The sequence below is a fragment of the Thamnophis sirtalis genome, unplaced genomic scaffold (genome assembly GCF_051295495.1).
Source record: "Thamnophis sirtalis isolate CommonGarterSnake01/CBP01778 unplaced genomic scaffold, rThaSir2_p1.2 scaffold_9, whole genome shotgun sequence".
In the NCBI taxonomy this organism is placed as follows: Eukaryota; Metazoa; Chordata; class Lepidosauria; order Squamata; family Natricidae; genus Thamnophis; species Thamnophis sirtalis.
The window spans coordinates 17,615,137-17,642,202 of record NW_028261389.1 but is presented as its reverse complement, the minus strand read 5'-3'; the positions used below and the strand labels follow the sequence as shown (position 1 = coordinate 17,642,202).

At 44.3% G+C, this 27,066-nt stretch overlaps 1 protein-coding gene across 1 annotated transcript in view; it reads left to right on the top strand.

The window, feature by feature from the left end:
• OVCH1 (ovochymase 1) overlaps positions 1-27,066 on the top strand; it is a 53,613-nt gene that overhangs the window by 19,457 nt on the left and 7,090 nt on the right. Inside the window, exons 11-20 of the mRNA XM_087722539.1 lie at positions 389-529; positions 750-880; positions 2,262-2,355; positions 4,267-4,395; positions 9,298-9,366; positions 11,055-11,274; positions 12,539-12,611; positions 15,731-15,926; positions 18,557-18,711; positions 21,238-21,391. Of these exons, the coding sequence (XP_087578665.1) occupies positions 389-529; positions 750-880; positions 2,262-2,355; positions 4,267-4,395; positions 9,298-9,366; positions 11,055-11,274; positions 12,539-12,611; positions 15,731-15,926; positions 18,557-18,711; positions 21,238-21,391 (1,362 nt within the window). The remainder of the gene's footprint in view (positions 1-388; positions 530-749; positions 881-2,261; positions 2,356-4,266; positions 4,396-9,297; positions 9,367-11,054; positions 11,275-12,538; positions 12,612-15,730; positions 15,927-18,556; positions 18,712-21,237; positions 21,392-27,066) is intronic.

The window sequence follows — 27,066 nt, the reverse complement described above, 5'->3', positions numbered from 1 at the left end:
CTGGCAGAGGGTTGCAGGAGGCAGTCGCAGCAGAAAACAGAGCTCAGGAGCCCATTTTTTTTCTGGCAGAGCACTCGGGCTGCCACAGGTGCCATAACATAAATGACACTGAGCTGGCCATGCACACTCTGGCCACGCCCATCCCAGCCCTCCAAAGTCAAACACAACCCTGATGTGGCCCGCAATGAAATCGAGTTTGACACCCCTGAGATAGATGAATTGGTGCCTTGCAGAGGGCTCTGGGGAAAGAATTGCCTGGACCCAAGAATCCTATCCTTGAGCTATACTAGTTGCATCTTTTGTAGTCCTTAAAGACCCACAAAGAGTGGGTCAGTAGGATGCATGTGGCTCCCTCGGGGTTCATCTTGACTTTGCTCTTTTCTAACAGGCAAAATCTGTGGTGATGTCCTGCCTTCCCCCTTGCTGATAGAGTCGGACCAAGCCATTGTTATATTTGTGTCGGATGGCAGCATTGGTGGCAGAGGCTTTGAATTCACCTTCAGTGCTGTGCATCCAGCATCTGAAGCAGGTAATTTCACCTTTGCCTCTGAACCTCTCTGTGGAGGACAGTTGGGGAACAGGCAGCTTCTTCGTCTCTCCTTATTCTGACACGCTGCCTCTATTTGCATATTTTAAGTATATTCGGGTGGAAAAAAAGATCTTAATGTTGATTCACCAGTTAATAAGGTGCAGTTGATGCATAGCATCTCTGCTTATTTGCTGCCGCCTCTCTTGCTCCAATGTCCTAGGCTCTGGCTGTGGCAGTGTTGCAATGCTGGTGGAAGAAGGAAAGATTGACACGGCTAATTACCCTGATCTATATCCCAGCGGCACAAAATGCCACTGGCTCATTGAAGCCCCAGTGGACCATGTCATCAAGGTAATAAGGAGCGATGACCTAGGTTGGAATGCAACCAACTTTTTTTTGCGATGCCTGTGTCAGTCAGTCACAAATCATTCTTGAGGCAATGATCTTACTTATCTGTGTTCTCAAAGCACTTAAAATGGCTTCACACGAGAGCCTTGTCATTGGCAGAGTGAGGCAACTGCCTTGAGCTGATGATTTTGGAGGTCAAGAAAGGGAAATAGATTATGATTTAATTCGATATTACTGAATTCTTTTCCTGCCATATGTAGGGAAAGACGCTGAAAGGATTTCCTATTTTGGGGACCAAAAATCATGTCTTGATTTGCCTTGCTATGCTCCTTGATCAGGTTGGGATAGAGTTTTTTGCTATGGCCTCAGAGATGTTGTTGGATTAGATGCCCTTCAGATATGTTAGGGCCACAATTTCTAGCATGTACCATCAGAAGCCCTAGAGCAGGGGCGTCAAACTCGATTTCATGAGTTCACCGACAAAAGGGCAAATGACAAAACCACGCCTGACTAAACCGTGGTGACAAAACCGTGTTTTCTAAAGCGCTCCAACGAATGAGCGCTGAATCGCGCCGACAACAGCGCAGTGACAGAAGCGTGCTGTAAAACTAAACTTAACCCTAAACCTAAACCTAACCCCTAACCCTAAACGTAACCCTAAACCTAACCCTAAAACTAACCCTAAACATAACCCTAAACCTAACCCTAAACCTAACCCTTACCTTAAGTTAAATCGGCTTTCTGTCGACGCGCTGTTGTAAAGCGCCTTCTGTCTCCGCGCTGTTGTCGCCGCGTTGATGACGTCATGGTTTTAGCGACGCGGTTTAGTCGGGCGCAGTTTTGTCGTTCGCCCTTTTGTCGGGTCACGGATTTCATGGAGGGCCACCTCAGGGTTATGTTTCACGTTGGGGGGCTGGGATGGGCGTGGTCAGGATGAGTGTGGTCAACTCAACATCACTCTTGTTGTGGAGGGGGCTGTGGTGGCCCGAGTGCTCTGCCAGCGAAAACGGGCTCCCAAGCTCCATTTTCAGCTGCAACAACCTCCTGCAACCCTCTGCCAGCAAAAACGAAGCTTGGGAGTGCTGCTCGTGGACCTCATGAGCTCCGTTTTCAGCTGCAGTGGCCTACTGTAAACCTCTGCCCGTAAAGATGGAGCTCAGGAGGGCCCCACGCAGCCCTCCAGAGCTCCATTTTTGCTGACAGAAGCACTGCGGACTGGTCCTTTGCTGTTTTCAGAGTGGCCCCGTGGGCCAGATCTAAGCACTCCATTGACTAGGTCCAGCCCCCAGGCCTTGAGTTTGACACCCCTGTCCTAGAAGACATAAAGATGGGGATGCTATTGTGTATGTTCTATGGGGGTGAATGCTAATATTCTCCCTTTCAGTTGGAGTTTGAAGACTTTGCTGTTGAAATCAGCCAGGATTGTATTTATGATGCTGTTGTTGTTTATGGAGACACCGAAGAAGACCACCAGCTAGGTAATAACTGTTTTGACTTGGCAAGGTGGACCTTGTCCATTGACTTTTGAAGATGCTGTGGATTATATTCTGAAAGAAAATAAAATGGGCAGTGGTGGTGGACAAGAGATAGCAGATCAAAGTAAAATGTCTCTGGTTTAAATCATTTGTCCCCAAAATCTTGAATCAACCTTCCTGGGGTGATTTAGACCAGCGGTCACCAACTGGTGGTCTGCAGAAAAATTATTTGCATTTTTTAAATATTGCACTAAATCAGGTGTCCTTAAACTACAGGCCCCGGGCCAGGTACCAGGGGCAGAAATTCTGACGAGGTCTGCTTCAGCCTTCTGGTGGGACTCTTTGGGCAAAAGCTGGAGAGAAACGCCACTGGTGGCAAAGAGCCAGAAGGCTTTGTTCCAGTGGGATTGTATCATGGCCTGGAACTAGCTAACCCTCTCAGCCCGCTGAGCCTCAGGCACTAGTACCTGGCCTGCACTCCCGTAGGCCTTCCCTCTGCTTGGAAAGCCTATGCTTATAGTCCTTAGTGAGGTGCTTCTGCTGAGCCTCCTTCTCGGTCAGGTCCAATTTGAACTGAGCTGTTTTGCCAACTCTTTCTCCTGGTGGCTGCTTTCTATTGGGGCCCTAAGGAGCCCGGGCGGGCAGGCGAGGAGTGGCTGGGAGGGGAGGGGAGAGTAGGGGCTGGCGAGGTGCCCCTTGATGTGAGTGACATCAAGTTAGCCACGCCTACCCAGTCACATGACACCTGGCTCTTCTGACCCCCTCCTCCGTCCAGTAACAAATGCCAAGACAAGCTTAACTGGAATGTCACAGCACTTTATTAGCAAGAAATCACAACCTCGGTGGCTGAAAGCCAAGCATAACAAACAGATAAGAACCTTGGCAGCAACTCAGACTTCGACAGATAACAACTTCTCCAGCATTAGGAATGGCGTTGAATCCTGCAAAACCAGGCTCCTCCCAGTCTCTCTTTAAATACTATCTTGAGAGGAGCCTAATTACAATCACCTTTGGTAACTGCGTAGCTGCTCTCTACGTCGATCTGCCCGGCGTTGCCACACATCCAGAAACAACTCCCCTGGCTCCTCCCCACTGCTCCAATGCATGACTTCAGGATCACACTCCCTTGTCTCTTCTCCACTGGTCCAAGGCTCAGGCGCCCCCTGGTGTCCAACCAGCCTCTCTGCGCCTTGCTCGGAGTCGGAACCCTGTCCAGGGTCCTCCACATCCTCCAGAGCTGACGCATAGGGCCCCTCACTGTCGGAGTCTGGTGGCAGCTCCAACGGCTCCTGCTGGGCCACAACACCTGGCCATGCCCACCCAGTCATTAGGCAGATCATATTAGTGGTCCGCGGGATTTAAAATTATGAATTCAGTGGTCCCTGAGGTCCAAAAGGTTGGGGACCCCTGATTTAGACTCAGGGAGTTCATTTCCCTTATTTGAGATATGGCCCCCTGGTGAAAAATACTTCAGAGACCGCCTCCTGCCAATCACCTCCTCTCGACCCATTAGATCTCACAGATTAGGCCTCCTCCGAGTGCCATCTGCCAGCCAGTGCTGGCTGGCAACTACGCAGAGGAGAGCCTTTTCAGTAGCAGCTCCGACCCTCTGGAACGATCTCCCCGTGGAGATTCGTACCCTCACCACCCTTCAGACCTTCCGCACAGCCCTCAAGATCTGGCTATCCCATCAGGCCTGGGGGTAAAGAGTATAATCCGCCCCCACCCGAATGTTGAATGAATGTTGCTCGATTTTAATTATACATTGTGTTTATATGTCATCGTATGTTCCCCCTCCTATACAAGTTGTTAGCTGCCCTGAGTCCCCTCAGGGAAAAGGGCAGCCTATAAATAAACTCAACTACAACTACTACAACTTCACCGCTGAGTTGTGTTCTTTTTGCCCCCTTATAGCTCTCCTGTGTGGTTTCTCAATTCCTTCACCTGTGTGGAGCTCAGGGAACATCATGCTGATCCAGTTTGAGAGCGATGAAGAAAATAACTTCCGGGGATTCAAGGCCAAGTTCACTTTTTGCTCTTCAGGTTGGTTGGGGATGTTCTCTTCAACGTCGGCTTCCACTAAATAGAAAATTTGCATGTCTTTTGATCCGGAATCAATGGGAATGGAGAGAAATTAGAGAGATTCACTTTGCCTTAAGGCCTCACCTGATTGTACAAATCAGGCTGGGGAATTTCTTGATGGCACTGGGTTCTACTTAGTATCAACTCCAGGCCAAGGTAAAAGGTATGGCTGCAGATTTGATGCCAATGACATAAACAGTTGAAGTAGCCTATTGGGGCAGGAGTATTTTTGTGGTTAAATACTCATTATCTTTCAGAGTCATCTGCAATTGGACCATTTTCATTCGCTTAACGAAATCTTTTACTTACCAAGGAAAATTTGGGGTTTGTTTCCGGTTGTAAGTCGAGGACTACCCATATTATCCTCAGTCATACCGAGATTGTTTGGAATGTGGGTGGGTACGCATTGTGTTCTTTTCAATGGCTGCAGTTTAGCCAGGTAAACTAGGGTGGAGAAAGCGTGGGGGCAGAACGAATTATGGAATAAAGTATATGGATCAAATGGTTGCAAAATGTGAAAATTAAAAATAAATGAAAGGGGCCGAGGATTTGTGTCCTTTCCACTTCAGAAACAGAGGGAGGGAGGGAGGGAGGGAGAATTATTTGGCATTATCAAGTGTTTTTGAGGTTCTCAATTGACTTGTCCGGTGGAGCACAATAAGCATTTAACTGGTTAGTTTTCAATCTTTTATCTGTTCATCAGGATCCTTTTTTTAAAAGCCTCTTAGGTCAAACTGTTCCAAGATGTACAATGATGAAAATTTTAGGATGCAAGAAAATATACTTTTCTCAGAAGACATTGTGAATTTTGTTCTGAGTGGGACGTGGAGGCCTTGAACTTTGTCCAATCAAAGGCATCTGAAAGGGAAAATACAACCTGTTACATGTAGCACTAGCACTTAGACTTATACACCACTTCACAGTGCTTTACATCCCTCCCTAAGCGGTTTACCGAGTCAGCATATTTCCCCCAACAATCTGGGTCCTCATTTTATCAACCTGGAAAGGATGGAAGGCTGAGTCAATCTTGAGCCTGATGAGAATCAAACTGTTGACAGTTGGCAGAATTAGCCTGCAATATTGCATTCCAACCACTGTGCCACCATGGCTCTTCTGAGCTGTGCAGCTATGTTGACTTTAAGATCTTGCTACTTCTAGAAAGATTTCCACATTCCTTTTAGAGCTTGCAGTGATTCAACCAGCACACAAGTAAATAATTCAGCAGGATTCATTTTTAGAAGAAACTTGTTTATATACAATAATATAAAGCATGGTGCATGTATACAATACCCATGCAGCAGAAGCCAGAATCAGAACAACCAGAATTCAGAATCTAGAAGCACAGAAGCACAGACTCTATAATCCAAGGACAAACCACATCTTATATACAGACCAGTTAAGCTAAGCCACGCCCAGGCTCCGAGCTGCCTCCCATGGCTCACAACAGATCCTGTTTCTTAGTCACCAAACAGTTCCCATTGGCTGACTTGTCGTTGTGGCTATCCCATCTCATAATTTCTTATACAGTGACAATTCCTGCAAAAAATTCATGCATAATTGTTTCAAATGACAAAATATGTTCAAATGATCTCATCATAGCTTTCTTTCTGAATGAGAATAGCAGGAAAAAAAGACATTTGGAGTAGAAAAATGAAAAGGAAGACTTGGACAGGTTCTATTGTGTGGTATCTTTTGTGTGTAAAGCAAAAGATTTTCAAAAAGAAATTGGTTGTACATTAGACTCATGAGAAAGGACCAGCAAAACATCTGCTACGTTCAGATCTCCATCTCAAGGAATATAATTTATTCTTTCCGGAAATGTTAAGAAGGCTATACGTTTTTGATAATAAATAACATTGCAGTTGCAGGCTTCAACATTATAACGGTGAATGTTGGACTTATTTTGTGCATTACTTTGCACACTTTGAATCCCCATTCCATTGTTTCTATGCAATTAGTGTGAGATTTTGAAAAACAGAAATTGATCCTTTTATGCAACAATTTTTGGGGAATGTCGAAGTCATTGAGTTCCCCCACCTTCCTATCTTCCTCTTAGCATTTTACCTCCCTTCCCGTCAGTTTTACAAGTTATTCAGTGAATCTGATTTTATTCTGACAAATGAAGACAAATATACGTGTCCCAAGATAATGTTGCAGGATCCAATCTGGGTCACCAAGACCAGAGGTTTTATCTTCTGAACTTTTGAACTCGTGCTGGAGCCCATCCTCAAGGAACTTTTCTCTAGCAAACTGTGTGTTGTTCTCTGTGCGGTATTTATAGTGCTTGTTGTATATGTCTTTTTAGATGTTCATCAGGGTGTGTTGATGGCTGGTTTTTAAGTCGTTGGCTGTCATTTGCTTGTGCTGCCCAGCTCTCCCCTTCTAAGTACTTGGTAGGCTGATGGTAAATCAGCACTCCTGTTGACTGATGAGGGGCCTCTTTCCCAGGCTTCAAACACTTCCCTGGATGTTTTTGTGCCTGCTCGTCCAACAATCTTAGTAGCTGCAAAATTGAATGAGTGTCCTTGTTCATTGCAATGTGAATGTACCAATGAATTCGGGTCTTTTCACCTAACTGCTCACTTGTGTTCTTGCAATCTGGTGGTTAGCTTCCTCTTCCTCTTCCTCTTTCTTACATAGTCACAGGAGAAATCCATGCAGGGTATTCGGTAGAATACATGAGCCAAGGTGGTGCAGTGGTTAGGGTGCAGTACTGCAGGCCACTTCAGCTGACTGTTATCTGCAGTTCAGCGGTTCAAATCTCACCGGCTCAAGGTTGACTCAGCCTTCCATCCTTCCGAGGTAGGTGAAATGAGGACCCAGACTGTGGGGGCGATATGCTGACTCTGTAAACCGCTTAGAGAGGGCTGAAAGCCCTATGAAGCGGTATATAAGTCTAACTGCTATTTCTATTGCTACATTGGAAGTACTTCTCACCTCCAATAGATCTTTACAATGCATAATTTTTGATCTTTACAATGCATAATTTTTGTCCTTCTATGGTAGCCTCTGGGCAGTGTGCAATGCCCACTTGCAAATCTCGGCAACTGCGTTCTACAGCTTCTGAATTGTTTTTGATGTATTATTCTATACTACCCAGCTTTGCAACGCTTAAAAAAACCTTCACTAGTGTTTTCCCTCTTGTTAATACAGTATAACAAGCATGACTTTCCAGCATTTTGCAAGTGAAACTAGTAATACTTCCATTTCAAAACATTTCAGAAATCATGATTCTGAGAAGGGAGAGGGAGAGATGCCATCCATCTGGTAAACTTGAAAGATTTGTTTTGCTTGCCATGTTTACATTTATATATCCAAACTAGACTGTGTTGTTTCTCCATGCCTTGTAATATATGTGGGTATATACCAGTGGTGGGGTTCAATTTTTTTTACTACTGGTTCTGTGGGCATGGCTTGGTGGGCGTGGCATGGCTTGGTGGGCATGGCTTGGTGGGCATGGCAGAGGAAGGATACTGCAAATTCTCCATTCCCTCCCCACTCCAGGGGAAGGTTATTGCAAAATCCCCATTTCCTCCCGATCAGCTGGGACTCGGGAGGCAGAAAATAGATGGGGCGGGGCCAGTCAGAGGTGGTATTTCCCAGTTCTCCGAACAACTCAAAATTTTCACTACCGGTTCTCTAGAACTGGTCAGAACCTGCTGAATATCACCTCTGGTATATACATAATTTTGTATTTATTTATTTAGTCATTTTTATGTAGTGTATATTGGAGGTGGTGACCCTTTGAGAGCTGTATGCAATGAAATTTCATTTTAATTTAAGCCGGTAGTGTACAGTCAAAGTGACAATAAAGTTATTCTAAGTCTAAGTTTCTAAGAAAGAGAATGTTTGTATGTATATACGTAAGTAAATAAATAAATAAAATAAAGAAAGAAAGTATATATGTATCGTATTTCCCCTAAAATACGACCTACTCAGAAAATAAGTGCTAGCTTGATTTTTACACATGTGCCCAATATAAGCCCTACCCCCCAAATAAGCCTTAATTAAGACATTGCCCACTCCAGGATGCACAGGTAAAAATTAAGCTAAGATGGGGATGATGGGATGGAGCTGCCTTACTATTTACCTTCGGATAGTTGTAGCCAGGCCTCGCGCACCTCATCCCATTTCTTCTGCAGCCAGCAAGGCTTTCCAATCGATCCACAGCTCTGTTATTGGGTACAGAGGCCTTCAGGAAAGCTTTGCTGGCTGCAGAAGAAATAGGCCGAGGTGTGTGAGGCCCTGCTGCAATTATCCGAAGAAGTTCCTGAAAGCGTCTGACAGCGAAAAGGAAGCCAGGGGTGATGTACGCAAGTGAGATGAGGCAGTGGATGACATCCATCCCCGAAAATAAGACCTGGTGCCATTTTTGGTGGCAAAAAAATTATAGGATTGGGCAGGGGTGAAATCCAGCAGGTTCTGACAGGCTCTGGAAAACCGGTAGCAGAAATTTTGAGTAGTCCGGAGAATCAGCAAATACCACCTCTGGCTGTGGGTGGGAATAGAGATTTTGCAATATCCTTCCCCTGGAATGGGGTGGGAATGGAGATTTCGCAGTATCCCTCCCCTGCCACGTCCACCAAACCACACCCACCAAGCCACACCACGCCCATCAAGCCACACCCACCAAGCCACACCCACAGAACTGGTAGTAAAAAAAATTGAAATTCACCACTGAGACAGGGTCTTATTTTCAGGAAAACACAAGTATGTTGGGGAAAGATCCCAGCGAAGAGAGAATCAGAAGAATAGGAATAAGTTCTATGAGTGGAGCAATGAATTGGGTAAACTTGACTCTTCTGTGTTGAATGGTTGAGAAATAACTTTTTGCTGAACTAAAGCTTCATTTTCTTCCTACAGCAACATCTAAAGCTGAATATGAAGGGTTGCTCTCTGTATCTGCTTTTGAACCAAAAGATATCCCACTGGGTAAGCAAGTTCCTCAAGGATTAATAATAGCTCCGCTCTTGGATTCCCTAGGAAACAACCTGAATATGAAAAGAGGAGGATTACTAAAGCCCAGCAGTCTTACCTTTAATTTGAGTTAGGCATTTCCAGACAGGGCTGTTATTGTAACATCAGTCTGCTTAATTCATTCATAAAATGATACGGGAATTGGGAAAACTCCAAATTGCAAGACTTCCCTCTTCTAACTATGCTGGAATCTTCCTATCATTATTGCTGTCTTCTGTGCATATAAAGAAGCTGTTAAGAGAAAAGGAGTAATTAACTTTACGATATCTTTTGACAGATAACGCCAAAATGTGTCTGTCTGGAAATATTCCCATTTGAGCTGTCTGTTCTCTCATGCCTGAAGGTTTATGGATTCCATTGTCGCCCAATGGAACATAAAACGTGCAGTGGCTGAAATGGTTAGATTTGAAATGCTTCGGTTTTTTGCATTTGGCAACGACTGCTAGAGAAATCCTAACGCACTCTGAGTTTTGTATGGACAAAAAGTAGCTAAGCCTGGATTCTTTAAGTCTGATGTATGTTGTTAAACGCAAAATGTGTTTTGGATTTTAGAAGAAATATTAGTTCTAGAAAGATGAATACCAAAGAGACATATGTATTTATGTATGTATGTATCAGTGGTGGGTTTCAAAAATTGTTCGAACCTACTCTGTGGGTGTGGTCTCCTTTGTGGGAGTGGCTTGCCACCCATGTGACTGGATGGGAGTGGCTTGCCGCCCATGTGACCGGATATGAAGATGCCGACGACACTTGTCAGAACCACCTTAAATTACCTCACACACAGCACTGGCATGCATAAGAATAGGATGTAAACTTGTTTTTTAAAAGGCATCTTTGGTTTGCGTTAAAACAACTTCAACACACGCAATGTTCTGATTGCACCACAAACGCAGTAGTCATCCTTACCTTTCACAGAGGCACCGAGTTTTATAAATATGAGCATGATAGTATAGAATAATCATATCCAAGGACCAGTGGTGGGTTTCAAAATTTTTTGGAACCTCTTCTGTAGGTGTGGCCTGCTTTCCGGGTCCACTGGTGGAACCTCTTCTAACCGGTTCAGTAGATTTGATGAACCGGTTCTACGGAATAGGTGCGAATTGGTAAGAACCCACCTCTGGTATGTATGTATGTATGTATGCATGCATGCATGCATGCATGCATGCATGTTTACATTATCATGTTCTAGATCTATGAGAGGACAAATCTTCTATATATATAAAAATGTGTGTGTGTGTTTCAGCATAACTCTGGAACACCTCGAGCAATTTCGACCAAACTTGGTACACAGATGACGTGCTCTCTGGAAAAAAAAATACTGTATAGTTAAGACACCCCTAACACCCCTCAGAGTTTGTGTTCTGTTAAGATACAGCCTGTTGTGCCTTAAAATGGCTTCTACTGTACTGCTGTAAAATGGCTTCTTCTGTGCAGCGCAGTGGAGTTGCCATGGTAATGGCTTCACAGTGCTCCACAAGGGGACTCCCTTTGGTAAGGGGGAAAATACAATATTAGAAATTACGTTTGGTCCGGACATTTTCCTCCTATAAATAAATACCCGGGCAACGCTGTGTTATTAGCTAGTGATGATTATAAAAACTTGAAACTTCACTTTCCAGCCAATGCATTATTGAATTCTCCAGGATGTCCTCTAGCTTTTGATTCCTCTTCTCTTGTTGTAGATATATGTGGTTTCCCCCCTTTTAGTCCTCAGAGGCTGACAAGACATATCATTGGGGGAGAAGAAGCTTGCCCTCACTGCTGGCCCTGGCATGTGAGTTTGCACTTTCTGGGTGATTATAGGTGTGGCGGTGCCATCATCAACGCGACTTGGGTGCTCACAGCCGCTCACTGCGTAAAGATGTAAGTACAGATGGTAAGCTGGGCAAAGTAGCCTTTTGCAGACACTGGTTGTTTGGTATAAAGTAGGTAAGATTTAATTTAGACCAGGGAAGAATACTATGACGCTTCAGTTCCTACAGGGTCCTGAAACATTTTGGATCATCTCTGCAATGAAGGAGTAGATGAATAAATAAGAATCAATATTGACTACTTGCTTTTATTATGAATTGCTTATGTTACTATATAATTGTTACTGATTAAACCAATATTTGCTGTTTGCTTCTGATACGATATACTGTCAGAAATTAGTTGTTTTTCTAGCCTAGCTAGATTAATATAACTTTAATACTGGATGGCATTACTGCAAATGTTATCTCACTGCTGCGTCTCGCTTCTATTCTTGGCTTCAAAGCTAGGGACATTCTTGAAAACATAGAAGAAATTGTTACATGGGAATATCAGGCCCCATAGATAAAAGAACCAAACTAGGGAGTTTTCCTGGCTCATAAATCTTTAAAGCATTCTGCCGAAAAACAACTTGGCAAAGGGGGGCTGCCACCCCTTTAGGCTATAGGAATCCTCCCTAGATAAGGTAGACAGAGACAGACGCTGGAACAAAAGAACGCTTTAAAGATCACATTGGTAACGAATCTTTGTCTCTGATTGGATAAACTTTGTTTATATCTGCCTAAAAAAATGTATATAATACTCTGAGCCCCTCTTGTAGGGTGTGGCTATTCCTTACATGCATTTGATTGTATGTTTTGGAGATAGTTTTATCACCCAGCTTTTGCTATGGCCATAAATAAAAGCTGATATTTTTGGCAAGTCTCACTCTCTTGGGCATTTCAATGACTCAGGGAAACTGCTGGAACCTTACAGCAACTTAATTCATTCTGCAGAGTGGGGGTATGAATATAATGAAGAACATCTCAGCTTTCACACAAACATTCCTGGGATTTGTTGCAGGAACAAGTTAAATGAAAAAGTTAAAGAAGTTAAATTGAAAGATGTACGTACGTATGTACGTACGTACGTACGTACGTACGTACGTACGTATGTATAAGTGTCATGTCAAAGAACCTGGTATACCCAGATATGGGAGGGAGCATACTGCTTCACTTAATCATTTCCTTGGCTCAGCTGATTAGGGAGGAGAGCTTGTGGCTTAGAGGCTAATACAACTGTGTTGTAGATCTATCTATATTGCATAAATGTTGCATTTGTGCTGATAAAGGGAGGCTAGTATAGATCTATATATATATTCCTTTCCTTCCTTTTTTAGAACAAATAATCCAGCATATTGGACTGTTGTTGCTGGAAGCCATGACAGGCTACTGAAAGAATCTGCTGAGCAGGTAGAGGCAAACTACTTAGTTGTATGTTTCTTTTTGCTCACCTGTTTTATGCACATATGGTCCTTGTTTCAGCCCCTATTCAGCATCTTCAGATTTGACTGAGAAAATTCTTGCAGAGTTTAAACTAGTGAGGAGAGAGAAAAAAATGGGGACCCCCCCCAAAAAAAATCTCTGTAGGTAATCTTTACTGTGCCTGATACATTTCTGTTGTGGCTCGGTAGGAGCCTTTGGAGCTGCTATCAGACTCTGACACAGAAACCTCCTGTGAGTGGTTTCAGGATGGTCACAGGAGAGGATAACAGCAGTTGTGGCTCGTTAAGGATCTCCTCCTGCGGATAAAAGACTGATGGTGCCACACCCTAGTTGCAGAAGTCAACATTCGTTCGTTCGTTCCATCCCGTTCCGTTCCTGTTCTAGTCAACTCTCTGTTTGTTTGCAATCATCAAGAAGAAGCACTTGGATAAGTGATTTGATTTATATAAACCTGTTTTGCTGTGGTTTACTTTTGCCAGAGAATTTATCTGTGTTTATTATAGGCTCGCAGCCAGCAAGAGCCGGGACTGATAAAAATATTTCCTTTGAAGTTCTGTTTGGCTGTAGTTTCTAAATGATCAAGGTGGGGGTCAGAACACATTTCTATCTTCACCATCCACTTACAGAATAAAAAGATTGGAGAAGAAGGGATTACAAGGGAATAAGCAGGCGGACAATAGGAAATACACTGAGCTGTTTACATAGTGCACTCATGGTTCCTAGGCCTCGTTCCTAGCTCTTGTAATCCTCTCCTCTCCAATAAATAAATAAAACTTTACTTTCCATCTTGCTAAGCATACCAGTGGAATTCTCATCTCTTTCTTCTTTCTCTCTGGCCATTTTGATCAGGGGTGGGTTGCTGCTGGCATTACTGCCAGTTTGGTGCATGCAGGAATTTTGTGTGCATGCGCTAGCTTTGAACACACGCATGCAAAATGTGCAAGATGCACGCATCCGCATTTGCAAAATAAAAAGGTCTGCGCATGCGCAAAGCCTTAAAAAACGGAAGAAAATTGCAATGAAAGTTGTTCTGCGCATGCGAAGAACCGAAAAACAAAATGGCGATTCTAGGAGAATCGGTTCATGGCAAGCCCGGACCGGATCGGTAGGAACCCACCTCTGATTTTGGTGAGGATGGCATGAATTGTTCTTGCCGTAAAGCCCAAACTGATGGTATTCTGAGATGATCACTTATTATTATACTGAAGGCTACATGAAGTTGGGTTAAGAACCGCAGGCAAATCATTCCAACTCTAAAATCCCCAGAGAAACAAATCTGCACAGGTTTTGCCAATTCATGAGGGTTTGATAGCAAAGCACAATTCGTTTTTAAAAAAATGCTGATTTGATGTAACCACATTTCTTTCATTTGTCCTAGAAAAACACACCATGATTTTTATCGTTTCCCCCCCAAAAATAAGACCCTGTCTTATATTTTTTTGACATCAAAGGTCTTATTTTTGGGGGATGTCATCTACTGACTACGTGTTGCCTCTTTTTCACTGTCAGAGGCTTCTTCATTGGGCAAGGCCAGCAAGCCTTTCCTGAAGGCTTCTGTACCCGATAACAGCTCCAGGTCGATCCAGAGCTCTGTTAAAAGTTACAGAGGCCTTCAGGAAAGTCTTGCCGGCTGCAGCAAAAGAAATGGACTGAGGTGTGTGAGGCCTGACTGACTGCAACTATCTGAAGGTAAGTAGTAGGGCAGCACCACAAACCCAGGGGTAGGTTCTGGCTGCTGCCACTGCCGGTTCGCTCAGGGACGCCCCGCGGATGCACGCTTGATGCACACATGCACAGTACTGAAAAAATGCTTCTGCGCATGCACAGAAGCAAAAAATAAGATGATGTCACTCAGTGGTGGGTTGCAGATGGTACACCCTGGTACGGGCGTACCGGAGCCTGCCCGGAGCACCGGATACAGTTCCGTTCCGGTGCTCTGGAGGGCCCACCTACCCCCCGAGCTCCTTACCGGTCTTTTAAGTCTTTGGCACTTATGCACACTGCATGTATAGCGCCTGCGCGATGCTCTGCTGAACAGCTGGAGTGTCACAGGGGCTCGCGGAGGCGCTAAGATGCATGCATGTGCTGCGCCTGTGTGCATGCGCAGTGCGAGCATCCATGTGGATGCCGCCGGGCCTGTTCCAATCGTACCAGTTGGAACGGGATCCAGAATCCAACACTTGTGCCACTGTAGGCACCGCCGAGAGAACCGGTTCGGGGCGTGACAGGTTGAGTTACTACCTACTCGGCTGAACAGGCCCGAACTGGTAGGAACCCACCTCTACACACACACCACCCCCACTCTAGCTTAATTTTTACCTGTACACCCTATAGTGGGTGGGGTCTTAATTAGGGCTTATTTTGGGGGGGCAGGGCTTAAATTGGGCACACATGTAAAAATAAAAAAATAAAAAAATCAAGCTAGGACTTACTTTCTGAGTAGGTCGTATTTTCGGGGAAACAAGGTACGTCTGAACTATTGGGGGGGGGATGACCCTGGTTGAAACTGTTTCTAGTGTGGGCAAAAAAACTTTCTGGCTTAATGTTTTGTGTCAACAACCCCAAGCAATCAATTAAAAAAAACCGTATACGTCTAAGAGTGTTGTCCAAAATGGCAGAATGAAAGCGTTAATAAAAGGAAAGGGCATATTGTGTGATATATTTGTTCAGATGGGGATGCTGGCAGGAAGAAGGAATTACGCTGCAGCGAGAATGAAAGGTGGCCAATTTATATCAAGTGCGGGCTAAAATAAGGAGGTTCATAGCTTATCAGCCAAAGGCAGCACTACGGTAGCGGTGCTGGCAGCTCTTATCTGAATTCAGTGTTTGCTACAGCCTAAAAAAAAAAAAAGGATAGACAATTCTTGCTGCAGGAGCATTTATTGATTAGGGAGAGCCCCGTAGAGAAAGTTGCTGATTATTTTACAAAGAGATGTTGGCTAAGAATGAAATTTGTAACTAATCTGGTATTTCCCCTACTTTCTTCCCCCCCTCCCACTCTTCCCATCCGCTAAACAGCTCCTATGTACGGTACTGAGTGAAAAAGACTGGATACTGATTCTATTGATTCCATTCTCTTGATGCAGGTGAGAAGAGTCGAGAGCATTACGGTGCACCCGGCCTTTGAGGTTGCAAGTTACGATTCTGATATTGCTCTCGTCCAGCTGCAAACGCCTCTGATCTATAGTGCAGCGGTGAGGCCTGTATGCTTGCCAAGTTCCATGGAGCCGTTGCTGTCCTTGGAGCTTTGTACCGTGACTGGATGGGCAAGTTTCCAAGAAGGTGAAGTCCATGTTCTCCCTCACGCGGCATTGACACTGTCAAGGCTCCACCTTCGTTAAAGATTAGCAAAAATAGGAGAGAGCCAGAGGTGATATTCAACAGGTTCTGACCAATTCTGGAGAACCGGTAGCGGAAATTTTGAGTATTTCAGAGAACCAGTAAATACCACCTCTGACTGCCCCCCCCCCCTATTCTCTGTCTCCCGAGTCCCAGCTGATCAGGAGGAAATGGAGATTTTACAGTATTCTTCCTCTGGCATGCCCACCAAGCCATGCCACGCCCACCAAGCCACGTCCACAGAACCGATAGTAACATTTTTTGAATCCCACCACTGGAGAGAACCGATCTAGAACTAAGGAGATTGGTTGTCCTTGAGAACAATGGATATGTTTGCCCTCAGAAGTCGTGGATGCACTATCACTGGGCATTTTAAAGAAGAGATTGGACAACCATTTGTCCGGAATGGTGTAGGGCAGAGGTATCAAACTCGATTTCATTGAGGGCTGCATCGGGGTTGTGTTTGATCTTGTAGGGCCGGTGGGGCGGGCATGGCCATGATGGGCGTGGCCATCGTGGGTTTGACATAGAACTCATGCCAGGGGCACCTATGGTGGCCAAAGCAGACTCCCTCAGTCCCATTATAATCTTCCTTCCTTCCTTCCTTCCTTCCTTCTCCTTTCTTCTTCCTTCTCCTCTTTCCTGATTTTTCCTTCCTTGCTCTCTTCCCGCCTTCCTATCTTTTTCTTTGTCTTTCCTCTTTCCCTTTCTCCTTTCCTGCCCCTTCTTGCAGGCTCAAAAGCAAAAGGGGAAACATTTATCCTTTTGTTTTGTTTTTAGTTTGTTTCGATAGCTCTCTGCCAGCGATAATGGAGCCCATGTGCGCCCCCTCCCCGAGCTCTGTTTTCACTAGCAGAGGCACCACGGGCTGGTCCTTTGCTGTTTCCAGGCCGACCCTGTGGGCCAGCTCTAAGCACTTTGTGGGCCGCATCCAACCTACGGGCCTTGATACCCCTGGTGTAGGGTCTCCTGCATTCTTATATTTGAGGCCTTGTTTATGGCTAGCTTCTACAGTAATCTAGCCACGTTCTGTCTGGAAGTTTGCTGCAAAATCTAACCAGAGCAATTCAGATTAAAGCAATTTAGAGACTGTGATTTACCACCAAATCCTGATGTGAAATTTGGCAATCTCCTTTTATTGTTCTTCTCCATTTAGAATAGTGATTCTTAAACTGGGCGTAATTATCCAAGGGAGCAATTTGGAGATATCCTGAGGGGTGATGATGGAGCAATTTGTAATTGCTTGTTTTGTGAGTTGAGGACTGTCGCCCGCCAAGATACTTTATGTAAAACAAGAGTTTGTTTGTTTTTAATGGGAATAATGACATAATTCAAGGCCATGAATACGAGTAATAAGGTCAAACAGTTTTAAGAACCACTGATTTAGTGGGACACACCATGACATTTAATAAAAAGAGAGATTCTGCATTTTGAGATCAATGTACAACTGTATGAGCACATTGCACGCATCCTGGGTAAATATATGTTAGGGGTATGAATATTTGATTTGGGAATTCAATTTGAAAATGTATCCGTTGAAATCTCTGAGCCAAATCAGATCTTTTAATCAACTCAGCAAGTTTATTTATATCAACTTGAATGCATCCAAATCAATTTATATAGATTTTATATCCATGCAGAAATGTTTATTCTGTGGCACTTCGGAATTCAGAATCAAATGAACCTGTTCTTAGAACTACCATATTTTTGGCACTATAAGATGCTCCGGACCATAAGATGCGCCTAGCTTTTGGGGAGGAAAACTGCAATCTTTTTCTTTTAGGCGTAACTTACGTAGATGTGATCCAAAACTTAGTAATGCATTTTGAAGATTTTCCCCCAGTGCAGTGATGACTTTTTTTTGGCTTGTGTGCCAAAAGCTGGGGGAGTGCAGGGTGGTCGTGTATGGGTGCTATGTGTGTGACTCCAGCGCGCATGCACACATGACCAGTGTTCCCCTCCGCTTTTGACACACTTTTTTCGCCTTCCCTAGGCTCCAGAAGCTTTCTAGGAGCCTGGGGAGAGTGAAAACAGTCTCCCCTGCCTCCCTCTGCAGGCCCTCTAGAGGCTTCAGGAACTTTCCTGAAGCCTCTGGAGCGCAAAAAAACAGCCTTATGGGAAAACTGGAAGTTCAGGAACAGACTTCCGCTTTGCTCATAGGGCCGTTTTTTCACCCTCCGGAGCCTTCAGGGAAGGCTCCTTAAGGCTCCTGAAGGCTCCGGAGGCCGAAAAACAGGCTCACAGGAAGGTCGAAGTCAGCTGGAGCTGACAGGGGAATGCCTTGCATGCCCTAACAAATGGTTCCATAGGTTCTCCATCAGGCCCTAGTACCCAGTTCAGGGGTCAGCAATCAGCGGCTCTGGAGCCGCATGTGGCCCTCTACTGTGTCTCCCTGTCACCGGTCAGTAAAAGGTAAAAGGCAAAAGGACGCCGCTCTATGGTGGGATAACCAGAATTGAACGTGGGCCTTCCGGACCTTTGTGACTCTTTAAGTGTTTAAGGTTTCCAACCCCTTTTTCCCATCAAAGGGAAAAAAATGCATTATTCTGAAATATTATTTTCCTGTTTTATAGCTGAAGGCCTTGCTACCCGTCTACAGCAAATGCATGTCCCACTGGTGGCCAATGACCTCTGTGAGCAAAACTACTACTTTAATCACCCTGGAGGCATCACACCTCAGATGCTCTGTGCTGGTTTTGCATCTTTGGAAGGCCGCGATTCCTGCCAGGTATCAAGAGAGCAGACAAGAAAAACATAGACTGCAGCCCAGAAGGGTAAACTGGGATAAGGAAAGTGTGCTCAAGCTACCAAAAATGGATCAGCCGCACCTTATTATATTAAATAAGTTACAGTTATAGACCAAAGAGGATCAGTAACTTATAGGCTGAATTTGGAACTCTTTCACACTTTTTCAGGAAGGGAAGAATAATAGATTGGAGGTCGGGGCATCAGTATTGTTCAAGGGATATAACAGTGATGGCTAGCCTTTTCCCCATTGTGTGCTCTACATGGGGCAGCCCTTGAAGAGCATTCGGAGACTTCAGCTTGTCCAGAATGCAGCCGCGCGAGCGATCGTGGGTGCACCTCGGTACACCCACGTTACACCTATCCTCCGCGAGCTGCACTGGCTGCCTATTGGTCTTCGGATACGCTTCAAGGTGCTAGTCGTCACTTATAAAGCCCTTCATGGTATTGGACCTGGGTACTTGAGAGACTGCCTGCTGCCAATTACCTCCCAAAGACCCATTAGATCACACAGGGTTGGCCTCCTCCGAATTCCATCCGCCGGCCAATGCCGACTGGCGACCACCTGGAGGAGGGCCATCTCTGTGGCTGCTCCGGCCCTCTGGAACGAGCTCCCCGTGGAGATTCGGACCCTCACCACCCTCCAGGCTTTCCGCAAAGCCCTTAAAACCTGGCTGTTCCGACAGGCCTGGGGCTGATGAGTTCTTGTCCCCGCTTGAATGGTGTGGTTGTTGATTGTTTTTAAATTGTGGTATTGTTTTGTCCATGTCTTTTTTTTCCTATTTGTATTCCCTCCCCACCCTGACTTGGTCTGTGAGCCGCCCTGAGTCCCTTCTGGGAATAGGGCGGCATAGAAATATAATCAATTCAATTTAATTCAATTCAAAAGCAGAGGGAGTGCAGGGGGGTCGTGTGCGGGCGTGCCCACACCCATAATTCTATGCGCGTGACCTCCAACGCATGCACGCACGACCCCCACCCTCTCCCCACTTTTAGCGTGCGATAGATCCATTTGTTGCCCTCCTCAGGCTCCAGAGACTTTCTAGGAGCCTGGGGAGGGCGAAAATGTCCTTCCCTGCTCCTCCGGAGGTTTCAGGAGACTTCCCTGAAGCCTCCGGAGGGCGAAAATAGCCCTACGAGCAACCCAGAAGCCCATTCCTAATCTTTTTGGTTGCCCGTAGGACTGTTTTTCATCCTCCGGAGGCTTCCCTGAAACCTTCTGGAGGGAGAAAAATGGCCCAACGCACAAATCGGAAGTTCATTCCCGAACATCCAGTTTGTGTGTTGGGTTGCAGCCGGTGAAAAACAGCCGAAAATGAAGGCCGAAGTCAGTTGGCCAGCGTGCTCATGTGTGCTTGAGTTGACAGGGCAACACCTCGTGTGCCCTAACAAATGGCTCTGCATGCCACCTGTGGTATGCGTGCCATAGGTTCGCCATCACAGGGATATAACAAGGTTCCTTTTGGGCTCTTCTGGTACCAACAGAAGAGAATACCTGTAGCTCAGGGTTGAATTGAGGTCTCTGAGCTTGGTGGGATGTTTGTTTGCAATATGTTTCATTACCAAACTAGGTAACATCATCAGTGTTAGAAGAGACTGGGGTTTGCTCTTGTTTTTATATACTAGTATAGTGGCTTGTCCTATCAGTGTTGATCAATGATGGGATTCAATTTTTTTTACTACTGGTTCTGTGGGCGTGGCTCTGTGGGCGTAGCGTGGCTTTGTGGGCATGGCAGGGGAAGTTACTGCAAAATTCCCATTCCCTCCCCTCCCCACTAACCTGCTTTCCAGCTCCTTTTCAGGACAACAAAAGAAGATCAGCCCGGAGGCAGCGTGGGTGGGGCCAGCCTATTTCCCTGTTGTCCGAACTACTCAAAATTTCTGCTACCGGTTCTCCAGAACCTGTCAGAACTGGCTGAATGCCACCTCTGGTGTTGATGGGATTGTTCTTGGTGCTCTTAATTAGGCTGTTGTTTATTATTAGTTTGTTTATTTGTGTTGGTAGCTTCTTGATTGGGGTATGCTTCACCTGTTACGTTGTTAATCTTGATGTCAATCTTTGTTCATATGGATGTTGATTGTTTGTGAGGAAGTGTTTTGGATTTTTGGTTTCCTTTTGGGTTTTTTGATTGTCTCGTTTGAGTGGCACGTAGATCAAGGAATCACCAAGAGCAACACTGACGGGGCAAGCCATTAGTATATAAAAATAAGAGCAAATCCCACTCCGTTCTAGCACTGATGAGGTTATCTAGTTTGGTAATGAAACATCTGCAAGAAAGCCACCGAGCTCAGAGAGAATCTCTACTGCTGCTGAAAGCCGTAACTCTGATCCACGGGTCTCACAGCCATTCTCTTTATTGCCCTTGCTGCAACTCAGCTTATAAAATTCCATGCCTTCCTGGAAAAATGATGGATTTAGACGTGTGCATTAGAAATATAAATATAAAGCAGCGTGTTTTTTCTATACATTTTGCAAATTGGGTGTGTTTGTGTGCATGTTTTTTTCCAGGGGGATTCAGGTCTGCTGGTTTGCCAAAATGAACACAAGCAATTTATGCTCCACGGACTTGCTAGCTGGGGTGTGGGCTGTGCTCAGCCTAAGAGACCAGGCGTTTATTCACGAGTGAGTGCCTTTTTTGACTGGATTGTATCTGTAATGAAAGGTAAGTATCGTCCTACTTCTTGCCCATGGTCTCTTTTTGGTTCTAAATGCTAAACAATACTGCCTTCCGATATTTGAGTGGCATTGTCTGCTTGGATTAGAGCAGGGTTCCCACATTGTGAGGTATACTTTCCTTGGGGAGGTGCAGGCAGATGCCAGAGGAGGTTTGAAGATTTTTCTTTTTTATGTCTTTTTTAAAAAACTAGCTGATAACCCAGCGTAGCCCAGGTATGTATTTATCCCAATCCTGTATTAGAGGGAGTTCCCTTGTGGAGTACTGCAAAGCCATTGCCATAGCAACTCCCCTGTGCTGTACAGTAGAAGCCTTTTTAAGGCACAACAGGCTGTATCTTAACAGAACTTGAATCGAAAAATGCACACTATAGCAATAGCAATAGCAGTTAGACTTATATACCGCTTCATAGGGCTTTCAGCCCTTTCTAATCGGTTTACAGAGTCAGCATATCGCCCCCACAGTCTGGGTCCTCATTTCACCCACCTCGGAAGGATGGAAGGCTGAGTCAACCTTGAGCCGGTGAGATTAGAACCGCCAAACTGCAGATAACAGTCAGCTGAAGTGGCCTGCAGTACTGCACCCTAACCACTGCGCCACCTCGGCACTATCACTGTCAAAAGTACTGTGACTTGACACTATAGATATAATTCAGTCCTTTTCACTCCAGCAGCCCACACATTCTGGTATTATGCTAGAATACACCCACACTCCGACATCCTGAGGGGTGTTAGGGGTCTATTACCCCGACAGTATTTGTTTCCAGAGAGTAAGTCATCTGTGTACCAAGTTGGGTTGAAATTGCTCAAGGCGTTCCAGAGTTATGCTGGAACACACACATACACACAGAGCCATTTTGTATGTATACAGAAGAAGATAAAGTTTCATTGTATTGCTTTCATTGTTCTTTCATTTTGTTCTTTGGAATATTAGGGGAGGTGAGCTCTTAAAGATTAAACGAAAGGAAGATCAGATGGCAAAATGTTTAGGAACTTCTAGATTTGAGCAAAGCAAGCATCATTTGAATGTATTTTCTAATTCCTTAGAATGTCAGATTTTTTTGCCAGCACTCAAGTTAGCACAAGCCTACTGCAATTGTAAGATTAGCATAAACGTGTGAAAGACATAGGCTTCAATATAATCTGAGGAAAATAGCTTTGATTGTTTGACTTCCGTATTTTAGCATATGTTTACCGCTTTCAGCTAAGAGGCCTAGTAGAACAATAGGTTTAGATCAGTAATCAATTCAAGCAGTCCTACTATTATAAAAGCTATGTAATCAAAAGGAAGAAGGATGATATAATCAGGGAAACAAACCAAGTCAGACCCCGCTATTTAAATATGATTTAACTTTGTACAGTACGCTTACTTACGCCTCATTGAGGTTAACATAGCTAATTTTATTTTATAGAAGTTGTGGGTGTCTCATCACTGTTGGATTTCAAGAAAAAAGTTTGCAGCCATTTGTACAGGACGCAATTAAGTTTTTCTTCCTTGGGCTGAGGGTTGGACTAGAGGACCTCTAAGGTCCATTCCAGCCTATGAATCTATTATTTCAATTTTTTTCAATAACTCTTATACCTCCCTCCCTCCCTCCCCCCCTCTCTCTCTCTCTCTCTTTGTCTGTCTGTCTGTCTGCCTCTCTCTGTCTGTCTCTCTCTCTCCCTCTGTCCCTCCCTCTGTCCCTCCCCCTCCCTCTTCACAATAGGGAAGGGACCAGCAGAGATGCCAGTCAATAACATTGGTCTTGAAACCTCATTGAAACGGTCATTGGAGTCACCTATGAACTTTTTGCAAGCTGTTGATGGACAAGGTACATAACATCAACAAGCCTGATAACCATCTTTTGCCTCATTGTAATACGTTCTAAAAGCGTTGTTATTCTAATTTCTAGAAAGCTGCATTAACTATTCTGTTAATTACCATATTAATGTATTTGGAAGTGTCACCTAGGCAAAGGCTAAGTAGCTATGAATATTTCCTGATTGCCACATATAACATCACGACTTGGAGAGCTGCTTTGACAGACAATTGTTTTCTGGGTGAAATTCAGAACGATGTTTGTCACTGTTAAATTCCCTTGTGACTCAGGACTTGGTACCTGCAGATTACCTGGTCACAACAATGCCTCTCTACCTGATAAGATCTGGTAGAGTGGACTCCATTCCTTTATCTGGAAATGTCACCTAGAGGAACCATGGAAGGTGCTCCTTCTATATCCAGATGGCTCTGACTCCGTCAGGGTTTAGGAAATCCATCAAAATCTGGTAAGGGACTTGTGACCAGAAGGATGTGAATCCAATGGTGGAATTTCTTGGTTTAATTGATTTACTGTATTTTTTGGACTATAAGATGCACCGGAATATAAGACGCACCATGATTTTGATGAGGTAAATTGTTTAAAAAAGTTTTTTGCACTCTGCAGGCTTCCTAAACCCTCTGCACGCCTCATTTTTTGCAAAAAAAAGGGGGGGGAGGCATGCAGAGCTTTGGGAGGCTTGTAGAATGCTCCACGGGGCTGGGGGGCAAAAATGAGCAAAAACAGCTCGTTTTTTGCTCATTTTTGCCCTCCCCAGCCCCCAGGAGAACTATGCAAACCTCCCAAACCCTCTGTACGTCCATTTTTACAAAGGGTGGGGGGGGGAGTTGGTAGGCCAAAAATGCTGTATTCAGTGTAGAAGATGCATCCAGATTTCACTCTCTTTTTGGGGCGGGAAACGTCCATCTTATACTCCAAAAATACAGTAATTGATTAATGTTCTGTTGCTCTACATGGGACAGATAAGCTGTTAATATTGATCATCTTTCAATTTTCAATTTGTTCAATTTGTATATTTTGGGCTTGACACCACTCAATCTTGTTTGTGAGAACTAAATTAGTTGTAGAATAGAATCCAAGAAAATGTGATTCTACTGATCAGGACAATCTGGTCGGAGAGCAAAAAGAATTTTCTTTTTGAAAGATTTATGTGGGCTTTTTGCTGAAAGATGAAAAAAATATGATTAATGGAACTGAAGATTGAGAGTCATGAGGTAAAATATTTAAGAGGGAGAAGGAACAATAAGATCGTAATTATCTGTTGAAAAGGTCAGAAATCATTTATCTTAACTTTAGTTTTCTTTTTTTGGTTCTTGCACTTCCTGTTTCTTTCTTTTTTCTTTTGATTTGTCTTTTATTGTAGAAATTATTAATAAGAATAAATAAATAAAACAGGAATAAATTTTAATAGTTATACGTATATCTCTACTTGCTGAACCATCAATTACCTTTGTGTTAGCTCAGAAATATAAAGATGTATCATTCTATTCCTTTTTTTCTTTTTCTATTGAGGTCCTCTACAAGATAGAGATATTCGAAAAGGTACGACAGCTGTGTTTGTGTATGAAAAATGTACTAAAGTAGGAAGGAGTAGGTATATTGTGGCCCGCCAGCGGCCCGTGGAGTTAGCAGCAGATTCGGAGAGTGAGGAGGTTGGGGAGGGACATGGGCGTGTCCTGGAGTCTGGGGAAGGCTCTGATGAGGGCTCTGTGTCAGAGGCAGAGAGGGGGCCAGAGCCATAAACCAGTTATCAGTTGCTTTCAGAGTCAGACATCAGTGAGGCAGACAAACAGCTGGAGCCTGTTTCCAGTGTGCGCATGCGCAGAGCTGCCAGATGAAGAGAACAGTGAAAGAACAGGAGTCGACTTGGAGTAAGGCCACACTATGAATGGCACCTCCCAGAGGAAATAAAAGAGGAGCGAAAGGGGAGTGGAGTTTGCAGGAGACAATTAGTTCATTTAATTGGTTTGTGACTCTCCGAGACTCCTTGCCAAGTTTTACAAATATCGGCCTGTCAGCTCTCCAAGCTAGATAAGGTCTGTGACTATAAATCTTCCCTTGAAAGACTTTGCTGGATGTGAATGAGCAGAATTCACACTAAATTAATAAAAGGGTTTTTCGTCGGAACAAGGAGTTTGCTTCATGCTCTTGGGAAGCCTCGGTCAGAACAGTGCAGGGAATCAAACCATTAATGTGTAAATAATTTTCTAGGTAGCCTGAACCAAGCACGTTAAATTTATGTTTTACCGACAAAGAAATAAAGGGAGAAATAAAGTGATTGCCTGCGAAGGCCCCTGGATTGGGGCTGAAAGGTGAAAACAGAAGTAGTATGCTCCGCCCCAGAATTGGGTAGACCAGCTTGCCCTGATAGACTGGTCCCACCGGAGGAAAAAACACACTTGAACCAAGTATGTTTTCCCAGTAGAAATAGCAACCTTTAATGCAAGCACAGTCTTGTGCTATATTGGAGGGAGACAATGCCTGTGTGTACAAACATTTATTGATACCTTATTTATTCATTGATCCTTTTTTTTTTACATCTGCCAATCTATCCAGGAGGCTCCGGAAGGTGAACAAAATAAAAAGAAAGAATTCCATTAATGCAACCAATCACATAAAATTGGACTAGAGCCCAGTAATATCACAAAACCCCTAATCACACCTACCCATGCCAGACTCGTCATGCCAACCCATCCATGATTACAATCCCTGGGTCACAGCCTGGTGAAAGACCAAATGGACTGTTTGTTCTTCAGGGTTATCCTGGTTTCTAGGGCAGGTGGCCTAATACTGTTGCAGAAAATGACAGGCTTTAAACTTCTCAGGATACAGGAAAAGTTTATTTGGTAGCCAGGTTCAGAAAGTTAGCACAATGGCTAACATTGTAAATTCTGAACAACCTTCATCATCAAAGCACGCGTTTTTATACATTCTCAAAAGCATTGCAACACGGAAATACTAACTCATTTCTTATTGGTTATTTTGGGGAAAAAGCCTTATAAGTAGATGAGGGTCTTACTTCTCCTTTTGTTACAGGTATGGACCACGTGTCATTAACAAACTTTATCTGAACCTTGTGGTTTGGACTTTTGACATGGGGACGTTGGCTAGAACATCTTGTGGTTAGAGGCTGATGACATTCCCTTTAAGCAAACTTCTAACTGTCCCTTTTATGCCACGTCTTCATTCTTATATTTTTAGTCCATATTTTATTCTACTTTATTACAGCTGTCACCAACTAGTGGTCCGTGTACCACTGGTGGTCCGCGAGAAAATTTTGGTGGTCCGCAGAGAAATCTTTGCATTTTTACATTTTTTTAATATTGCACTAAATCAGGGATCCTCAAACTATGGCCCCTGGCCAGATACAGCCCGCCAAAGCGATTACTCCCACTTGCTGATGGGATGGGGTCCTTCAGGCACTCCCTCCCTCACTGAGAGTCCAGGCGCTTCAGTGAGTGGTGCGCGAAACTTCGGCCAGGCTCCTCAAAAGACAGAGTTTGCAGGGAGCCGATCTAGCGCCCAGGCTGGCTACAAGACAAACATTCATTTTTGGCCATATTTGCAATTCCTAGCTTCAATGAACAGCAAACCTACGGTTGACCCCGAGCACTTTTCTCCACTAACAGGCGGCCAAGCTAAGTGCCTGAAGGACCTCATCCCCTCACTTATTCATATTAGTGGTCCATGAGATTTAAAATTATGAATTTAATGGTCCCTGAGGTCCGAAAGGTTGGTGACACTTGGCCTAATAGACAAGGCATGCTGCCTCGTGCTGCAACTGGAAAAAGCCAAGTTCCAATAATGTATTGTTGTTGTTTTTTTAAGTACACTTTTAAATACT